Here is a 10578-nt window from a genome sequence, read left to right as displayed (position 1 = left end):
GCAGTGGTAGAATGATGAGCAGTAACACTATTACCACACACTAGTGCTGTGTCCTAGGTCTGTATGTCACCCAGCAGTGGTAGAATGATGAGCAGTAACACTATAACCACACACTAGTGCTGTGTCCTAGGTCTGTATGTTACCCAGCAGTGGTAGAATCAGCAGTAACACTATAACCACACACTAGTGCTGAGACCGATATCTGTATGTCACCCAGTAGTGGTAGCATGATGAGCTGTAACACTATAACCACACACTAGTGCTGTGACCTAGGTCTGTATGTCACCCAGTAGTGGTAGAATCAGCAGTAACACTATAACCACACACTAGTGCAGAGACCGATATTTATGTCACCCAGCAGTGGTAGAATGATGAGCTGTAACACTATAACCACAACTAGTACTGTGAACTAGGTCTGTATGTCACCCAGCAGTGGTAGAATCAGCAGTAACACTATAACCACACACTAGTGCTGAGACCGATATCTATGTCACCCAGCAGTGGTAGAATGATGAGCTGTAACACTATAACCACACACTAGTGCTGTGACCTAGGTCTGTATGTCACCCAGTAGTGGTAGAATCAGCAGTAACACTATAACCACACACTAGTGCAGAGACCGATATCTATGTCACCCAGCAGTGGTAGAATGATGAGCTGTAACACTATAACCACAACTAGTACTGTGAACTAGGTCTGTATGTCACCCAGCAGTGGTAGAATCAGCAGTAACACTATAACCACACACTAGTGCAGAGACCTAGGTCTGTATGTTGCCCAGTAGTGGTAGAATGATGAGCAGTAACACTATAACCACACACTAGTGCTAAGACCTAGGTCTGTATGTCACCCAGCAGTGGTAGAATCAGCAGTAACACTATAACCACACACTAGTGCAGAGACCGATATCTGTATGTCACCCAGTAGTGGTAGCATGATGAGCTGTAACACTATAACCACACACTAGTGAGAGACCTAGGTCTGTATGTCACCCAGTAGTGGTAGAATCAGCAGTAACACTATAACCACACACTAGTGCAGAGACCGATATCTGTATGTCACCCAGTAGTGGTAGCATGATGAGCTGTAACACTATAACCACAACTAGTACTGTGAACTAGGTCTGTATGTCACCCAGCAGTGGTAGAATCAGCAGTAACACTATAACCACACACTAGTGCAGAGACCTAGGTCTGTATGTTGCCCAGTAGTGGTAGAATGATGAGCTGTAACACTATAACCACACACTAGTGCAGAGACCTAGGTCTGTATGTTGCCCAGTAGTGGTAGAATGATGAGCTGTAACACTATAACCACACACTAGTGCAGAGACCTAGGTCTGTATGTTGCCCAGTAGTGGTAGAATGATGAGCTGTAACACTATAACCACACACTAGTGCAGAGACCTAGGTCTGTATGTTGCCCAGTAGTGGTAGAATGATGAGCTGTAACACTATAACCACACACTAGTGCAGAGACCTAGGTCTGTATGTTGCCCAGGAGTGGTAGAATGATGAGCTGTAACACTATAACCACACACTAGTGCAGAGACCTAGGTCTGTATGTTGCCCAGGAGTGGTAGAATGATGAGCTGTAACACTATAACCACAACTAGTACTGTGAACTAGGTCTGTATGTCACCCAGCAGTATTAGAATCAGCAGTAACACTATAACCACACACTAGTGCAGAGACCTAGGTCTGTATGTTGCCCAGTAGTGGTAGAATGATGAGTTGTAACACTATAACCACACACTAGTGCAGAGACCTAGGTCTGTATGTTGCCCAGTAGTGGTAGAATGATGAACTGTAACACTATAACCACACACTAGTGCAGAGACCTAGGTCTGTATGTTGCCCAGTAGTGGTAGAATGATGAGCTGTAACACACTATGAGCCTGATTCAGCAAAGGACACAGATGCGAATTTGCACGCACCCAGTTGTTTTGCAATGCACATGTGTATGAGTGGCAGTGCACCCACACAAACCGGCCAATGCAATTGGATACCAATCACAGTGAGCATTGCACATTGATTGACAGAAAGTGACCGTTCGGCCATTACAGGCACATTAATAATTAAGCACCTGCGATGGAAGATGCAGCCTGAGCTCTTACTGCATGCAGAAAGTTTAGCAATTCTGCGGGAGGGTCAGGTCAACCACTATTGTGTGCATGGGTCTGATGTAGAGACAAACTTCTAAATGGAAATCCCAGTTATAAAATTGACAATATAAAAATCATGATACAAAAATCAGTAAATGATGAGATAATAAGTGAACAAGAATCCAAATATATAATTAAGGAAAATCCAGTTCTCCCAGTAATTTATATCTTACCAAAGATACATAAAGATCAACAAAATCCACCGGGGCGCCCCATTATTGCGGGGACTGACTCGGTTTCATCTAACCTATCACACTTCGTCGATTCATTTTTACAACCAGAAGTCATCAAACTGAAATCCTATGTAAAGGATATAATGGATGTAATTAGAAAATACAGGGAATTAACCTTAGGGAAGAAGTTTTTTTAGTTACAGCAGATGTAAGTGCATTGTACACCATTATTGACCATGAGGCAGGAGTTAAGGGTGTAGAATATGCATTGAGAAAGAATACTCTTTTTAAAGATAAAAAGATACATTTTATTAAAGAAGCCATTTTATTAATTTTACAAAACTTCTATTTCTGGTTTGATGCACAGTTCTATTTACAACTTAGGGGGACTGCTATGGGCACCCATTTTGCACCATATTATGCCAATTTATTTATGGGATTGTGGAAGGAGTCAACAATATGAGAAAATAATGATTTTATTCACAATATAGTTTTATGTTTTATATATATCGATATATGACAGAGGACAACCTTTTATTTTGTGACATTTTAAACAAAAACTCTCTTAATATTAATTTAGTTTTTAACAAGAATAAATATGAGATGAATTTTTTAGACTTAATAATTTATAAAGGAGATAAATTAAACACCAAAAATTACAGTTAAGAAACTGACAGTAACGCCTACATATACACCACCAGTAATCATCACCCGTGGCGGCTAATTTTTTTTCCAAAGGGCCAGATTCAGAGAATTAGAAGAAATTGTACCAGCGAAAATATATTCCAACAACAAGCAGAAGAACTCAAAAAGAAGTTAATTGTGAAAGGATATGATACAAAATCAATTGAAGAAAATATTGAAGAGAGGAAGTAAATTCCCCAGAGAAATTTGCTGGAATACAGAAAACCACAATCGCAGAATAATAATCCAAGACTCCCTTTCGTGTCCACTTTCAACAACCAGTATCTGTCACTAGAACAGATTTTTAAAAGACATTGGCATATTTTAACTAGTGACCCCTTTTAAAAAATGTTCCTCCCGTACCTGCTTTCACATATAGAAAAGCGCAAAATATAAAAAATAAAATTGTGAAAAGCGCAATCCCTGAAAAAAGGAGCAATAGAATAAAAAACACTGAATTCCATCTATGTGGAATATGCAACCCATGTAGGACCCATCAACATTAAAAAAGTAAGATGGAGACCTATTCATCAACAACCACAGGACAGGTTTTTAAAATATGGGATTTCATTACCTGTGAAAGCACTAATTGTATATACATTATAGAATGCACTTGTAATCGCCAATATATTGGAAAAACAAAAAGGAAATGAAAAGATGCATGGGGGAACATCTGAGGAATATTAAAAGGTACAAAAATCACACACTAAACATTTTGAATTAAAACATGCATGTTCTACGTCAGGCATCAAACATATTATAGGTATTAAAAAAGTTGAGGGAAACTGGAGAATAAAAAAATCAGATATCTGTTTAGCCAAAATGGAAATAAAACCATATAAGAGCTGAGGACCCTGGAACCTTTAGGGTTAAACAGCGATTTTGAGCTGAAATTATTTTTATAAATTCATGAATTGTTTATCTTATCGGCTTCTTCATTTTTTACTCATATTTATAAGTATTTATGTAATCTTATGTAATTGTAGATGATTCTCTATAGTAGATATGGAATTCACTATACAAACTTTCTTCTCCTTTTATATATCGTTTAAATGTTTATTTTTAAATTGGTGATGTTATTTAGTGTTTTTAATCTGTTAAACCGTGGTGATATGTCATTTTAACTTGGGAGGTTTTTATTATCCCACTTCTTATAGAAAAGTGTAGTCTCCTAAGTACATTACACATCCTGTCTAAATAGATGGAAGGTCTTCCGCCCATACTGCCCAAGTGACTTGATGGCCATGAAGCCACACACATGCATGATACATTCCAGGCATGTGGACATCACATGAGCGGAATGGTCCACATGTTCACAACGCGCTCAATGCCAATGACGCACTTCAGATTATGTAATTCCAGTGCGCCACCTTGTGGTGGATGCATTCCAAGTGTTGGAATGCACTCGGCGGTAAGGATTTGATTGAGAATCACAGCCACTATTAGTTTCTCCACCATTTGTAGGAATGGAGAACGGGAGCTTTAGCAATTATTCCTTTCATACCAAATTGGTTAATACTTGATTAGAATAAGGAGTTAGCTCCTCAATTCAAGAAATTTGGAGACCCGCACATGGGAGTACCCATTAGGGGAGGGTTAATATACCTGTTCTATATAAAGGTTTGATGGGGAACAACCCTCTCACGTCTTGATAAAGACCATACCGGTCAAAACACATTGGTAGAGGGGATTCACTCACTTATCCATTGGACCACTTGGAGAAAACCACTATAGGGAGGAGAGGAGAGTACCCGGGCTCACCACCGCATTTGGTTTCTTTTCATTTTATTTGTATTGTACTATTGTTTCACTTTTATTAAAAATCATTGGATTTTACACTATGTGGAGCTCTTTCCCATTTTTTTGAGGTACCACAATGTTGAAGGAGGTATCCAATTGAAGTGATATATGAACAGGATAATTATCCAGATCGCTACATCTCACACATACGGATGATGAACAATCACTTGCTCTATTTCTGATGTCGGACTGACACAAATGTTTTCTCTATTTTGATTGTTGGACTAACATTGTTGATAATATTGTATTTATTATCCTAACAAGTGGGAGCGCAGATCACTCACTGTTGTATTGTTGCCTAGCTATTTAAGCCAGGGGTTGGGAAACTTTTTTCTGCCGAGGACCATTTTGATATATATCATTATTTGCGAGCCTGTTGCAGGCCACACCCTATTTGTGTGATGTCACACTGGGACGGGGTTGCAATTGCTGGTGATTACAGCAATACCCGGAGCATCCTGAGGATGCTTTGGCGAGCTGTAAGGGCAGCAGTGTGAACATCTGAAGCATCCTAAGGACGCTCCAGGCGGCACTGCTGCATAGATTCTGGCTGCTGGGTGCCATTCTAGGCACCCTGCTAGCCAGATTAGGCTAGCAGTAAAAAGCTCTGAGGGCCAGACCAAATGACTCCGAGGGCCTTATACAGCTCCTGGGCCTGAGGTTCCCCATCCCTGATTTAAGCGGTCGGCGTTTCTCCACTCAGTTATCTGCTGCACCCCATTGTTAAGAGCACAACCTTTACACACATACCACTTTTAAGGTATTACGGATGTTAGTAAAGTGAAGTGGGCCAGCTATATGTAGTTATGGGCGTCTGGTTATTGTACTGCGGTTACATTGCGTATGGGTTCATATTTCTGCAGTGGCTGGGTGCATGCGTGAGCAAGCTTGTGTTGCTTGCTGAACCAGGCCCTATAATCACACTAATTACTAGGTTAACAATTCCCACACTCAAGAGCATGTAACTGGTTTATCACCACTATAAGTCCTCTGATGTGTAACAAGTGGTGGTTTCTGTATAAAAAATGCTTCCTAAACTAGGGATGATATCAGAAACCAATTGTTACCAACCATCAATGTTCCTGATCCGACTGAAGTACTCTTTCTATCGAAGAGAGGGGTTTGCAGTGGTTGCCAGCTATCTGTTGCTGCCTCTGATGCACATTTGATGGGTGTATGAATTAAGCGGTGGAGTCTGCAGCTCAGCATCGGAGCCATTTGCAGTGCTGTTTTTTTTCTACGCACCGTTTAACCACCAATGGTTATACCATTGCATGGTAATGATGTGATAACTAGTAGCTATCATATCACATGATTTGATATCAGAACCCTGGCAATCATTCGACAGCAAGCTCCTGATGTGCATCCCTATTCAGAACATGGAAATGGTTTCTCACCTCTGTGACTTCTCACATGTGTGACAAGAGCTGGTTTCTCTGTAAAACATTTTCCACACTCAGCACATGGGAATGGTTTCTCACAGGTCTGACTTCTCTGATGTGTAACAAGACTTGATTTCCGTGTAAACCATTTCCCACACTCAGAACATGAAAATGGTTTCTCACCTGTGTGACTTCTCTCATGTGAAATAAGATTTGATTTCTGTGTAAAACATTTGCCACACTCAGAACATGGAAATGGTTTCTCATCTGTGTGACTTCTCTGATGTGAAATAAGCTCTGATTTGCTTTTAAAACATTTCCCACACTCAGAACATGGGAATGGTTCCTCATCTGTGTGACTTCTCTGATGTGTAACAAGATTTGATTTCTGTGTAAAACATTTTCCACACTCAGAACATGGAAATGGTTTCTCACTTGTGTGACGTCTCTGATGTGACATAAGCTCTGATTTGCTTTTAAAACATTTCCCACACTCAGAACATGGAAATGGTTTTTCACCTGTGTGACTTCTCACATGTATAACAAGATTTGATTTATGTGTAAAACATTTCCCACACTCAGAACATGGAAATTGTTTTTCACCTGTGTGACTTCTCACATGTGTGACAAGAGCCGATTTGTCTGTAAAACATTTCCCACATTCAGAACATGAAAATGGCCTCTGACCTGTGTGACTTCTCTGATGTGTAACCAGCTTTGATTTCTGTGTAAAACATTTCCCACACTCAGAGCATGGAAATGGCTTCTCACCTGTGTGACTTCTCTCATGTCTAACAAGATGTGATTTCCGTGTAAAACATTTCCCACACTCAGAACATGGAAATAGTTTCTCACCTGTGTGACTTATGTGATGTCTAACAAGAGCGGATTTGGGCATAAAACATTTTCCACAATCAGAAGTGACTGTATCACTGCTATGATCTGTACTATGTGCAACAATATGTGAGTAACCAAAAGTACATTCCTCAAGACTAGAGGGATCAGATAGTGCAGATATACTAAGAAGTGGTGGATGTAAATTTAGGATTATGTCATTTTCTTCCAGAGATCCGTGTGTGGGGTTATCTTCTAATTTAAGATCTGGAGACAAAACGAGATGTCCCTCCGAGGTCTTCCTTGTATTCTCTCCACCTGGTAGAAATAAAATAGTTATCCAAGTATCCCACAGCAAAGGCATCATTAATTTTGGCCTCACCCCTATTCCCATAGGTTTGTGCTTAGTACATCATGCGGAACACTTTGGGCATTTACCATTCACACTCATACACATAATATAGGAGAAGAGAAGAAACAAACCTTACTAAATGGAGCAGACCCCTAGGACTCTAGGCTCTTTTTACTATCGAAGGAGCCGGCCAGCCCTAGATAATGTCCAAAGGGGAACTTTCACCTGGTTCCCAAGTTCTAGGCAATGGGTGTTAGGTCTATCCCCCACTGAGGCTGTCATTTCTTTTGATACAAAAGAAAAGGCAGAAAAATTCCTTAGTGCTAATAAAAAACATGTACAAAATACTAATAGATTAAGGATGTAATATATCCTATATTTAAATGTAATAGAAAATTGTATATTAGTGTATGGGGAAAAATTAATGGCTAGTTCCAATGAGTAGTGCTAGTCCTAAAAAAAAAGTGAAAACAAAAGAAGAAAATTGTGCTAATAAAGATAAAAATACGAACCCTGCGAGGCCGGCACTCTGTGTGGTTTCAATCATATATCTTGCTCTGGTGCCCTCCTAGAGTGTCTGCCCACTCAATATACAGATTTGGAGGTATAGGCGACACTCATCCAGACTTGTAATAAGTGTAAAATACGTCCTTTATTTCCAACGTTTCAGAGGAAGTACCTCCATCTTCAAGACGGAGGTACTCCTTCCGAAACGTTGGAAATAAAGGACGTATTCAAAATTATTACAAGTCTGGATGAGTGCCGCCTATACCTCTGAATCTGTGTATATATATATTATACACATTTATCTAACTTTATCTGTCTAGTTATATAGCGCTACCTATTACAATAAGATTGGGGTAGGAGGTCCCACTCCTGGGGTAGATGCAACCTCCAAACACACAGCAGTTAGGAAACAGCACACAAGTCCAGGGTTTTCCTGCAAGCTAGACACAGCTAGTTTTTATTGTGCAGTATAAAATGGAAAATATAAAAATAAATCCTAGAACTAAACAGATTCCCTCTCTCAAAGTGGTAGGGCCTACTTCCCTCACCACAAGAATAGGCACAGTATTTAAAAGTAGTACAAGAGCCAAACCCTGTGACAGCTTATATGAGCCTTTCACAGCTGCAAGCACTAATTAGCCTTTAATTAGCCAGAAAAGCCCAAAACTCTCATCAAGTATAAACAGACATTTCCTGAGGGTTTAAAATACATAGGTCAGAAACCATGGAGAAATATATTTGCCATTTAGCACTTTACCAGTGCTTCTGTCACACTATATATACACAGTATATCTATTTTACAAGTCATCCTGAGTGCTGCCATAGATACTATATATTTATTCCTTTCCTGACTGGGAAAGGTAATTGGAGGGCACCGGGCACAGTACCGGAGGCAAGCGTGGGTGTGCTGGCATAACCGAGTATTATACATATGGTAGGGCAGTGAGAAACCAGGACGCACCCATGTTGTTTGCAAATGAATAATATCAATTTAATAAGAATATACAAAGACAGAACATACAGTGCCTTACAAAAGTATTCACCCCCCTTGGCTTTTTAACTTTTTTGTTACATTACAACCTGCACTTCATTTATTTTTTTAATCTGAATTTTACGTGATGGATCTGTACAAAACAATTTAATTTGGTGACGTGAAATGAGAAAAATATATATAAAAAAGAAACTGTATAAATAAAATTCTGAAAATTGGCATGTGCATATGTAATCATCCCCTTTGCTATGAAGCCACTCAAAAGTTCTGGTGCAACCAATTACCTTCAGAAGTCACATAATTAGTGAAATGAAGTCCACCTATGTGAAATCTAAGTGTCACATGATCTGTCAGTATAAACACACCTTTTCTGAAAGACACCAGAAGCTGCAACACCACTAAGCAAGAGGCATCAAACCATGAAGACCAAGGAGCTCTTCAAACAAGTCAGGGACAAAGTTGTTGAGAAATACAATTCTGGGTTGGGTTATAAAAAAATATCCAAATCTTTAATGATCCCCGGAGCACCATCAAATCCATCATCATCAAATGGAAAGAACATGGTACCACAACAAACCTTCCAAGAGAAGGCCATCCACCATAACTCATAGACCGGGCAAGGAGGGCATTAATCAGAGAGGCAGCAGAGACCAACAGTATCCCTGAAGGAGCTGCAGAGTTCCACAGCAGAGACTCTGCTTATCTGTGCATGTGACCACAATAAGCCATACACTCCATAGAGCTGGGCTTTATGGAAGAGTGGCCAGAAAAAAGCCATTACTTAGTGATAAAAATAAGAAGACATGATTTGAGTTTGCCAAAAGGCAGTGGGCGACTCCCCAAATGTATGGAAGAAGGTGCTCTGGTCAGATGAGACTAAAATGTAACTTTTCGGCTACCAACGCTATGTCTGGCGCAAACCCAACACATCCCATCACCCCAAGAACACCAACCCCACAGTGAAACATGGTGGTGGCAGCATCATGCTGTGGGGATGTTTTTCAGCAGCAGGGACTGGGAAACTGATTCAAGTCAAAGGAAAGATGGATGGTGCTAAATACAGTGATATTCTTCAGCAAAACCTGTTTCAGTCTGCCTGTGATTTGAGACTGGGATGGGGGTTCACCTTCCAAAAGGACAATGAACCGAAGCATACTGCTAAAGCAACACTCGAGTGGTTTAAGGGGAAACATTTAAATGCGTTGGAATGGCCTAGTCAAAGCCCAGATCTCAATCCAATTAAGAATCTGTGGTCAGACTTGAATACTGCTCATAAGCGGAAACCATCCAACATGAAGCAGCTGGAGCAGTTTTACCTTGAGGAACGGGCAAAAATCCCATGGGCAAGATGTGACAAGCTCATCGATACTTACGACTTGCAGCTGTAATTGCCGCTAAATGTGGCTCGACAAACTACTGACTTTAGGGGGGTGAATAGTTTTCTGTTATCCTAAATGTTGTTTGATTCACAATATAAAAAAAAAAAAACCTCACAGTTTAGGCATGTTCTGTGAATGAAATGATGCACACCTTCAAACAATCCATTTTTATTCCAGGTTGTGAGGCAACAAAACATGACAAATCCAAAGGGGGTGAGTACTTTTGCAAGGCGATATATATATAAAAAAAATTATTCAAGACTATAAGAACTTCTAGCTTATATAAGCCCCATGAAATACAATGAAAAGCAT

The 10578-nt window shown here is 40.0% G+C and overlaps 1 protein-coding gene across 8 annotated transcripts in view; it reads right to left on the bottom strand.

Annotated features, from left to right (window-relative positions):
• Positions 1 to 2665: 2665 nt before the first annotated feature.
• LOC148502483 (uncharacterized) overlaps positions 2666 to 10578 on the bottom strand; it is a 170174-nt gene continuing 162261 nt past the window's right edge. For 3 of the 8 annotated variants that reach the window (XM_088449753.1, XM_088449754.1, XM_088449755.1), the window contains one exon: positions 2666 to 7123. In XM_088449753.1, the coding sequence (XP_088305879.1) occupies positions 6190 to 7123 (934 nt within the window). In that variant the 3' untranslated portion in view covers positions 2666 to 6189. The remainder of the gene's footprint in view (positions 7124 to 10578) is intronic. The other 5 variants (XM_088449759.1, XM_088449758.1, XM_088449756.1 and 2 more) reach the window with 3 other exon arrangements.

The sequence above is a fragment of the Taudactylus pleione genome, unplaced genomic scaffold (genome assembly GCF_031769625.1).
Source record: "Taudactylus pleione unplaced genomic scaffold, aTauple2 ptg000495l, whole genome shotgun sequence".
NCBI classification, from domain to species: Eukaryota; Metazoa; Chordata; class Amphibia; order Anura; family Myobatrachidae; genus Taudactylus; species Taudactylus pleione.
The sequence above is the reverse complement of the archived record's forward strand: the minus strand, read 5'-3'. Positions and strand labels throughout refer to the sequence as shown.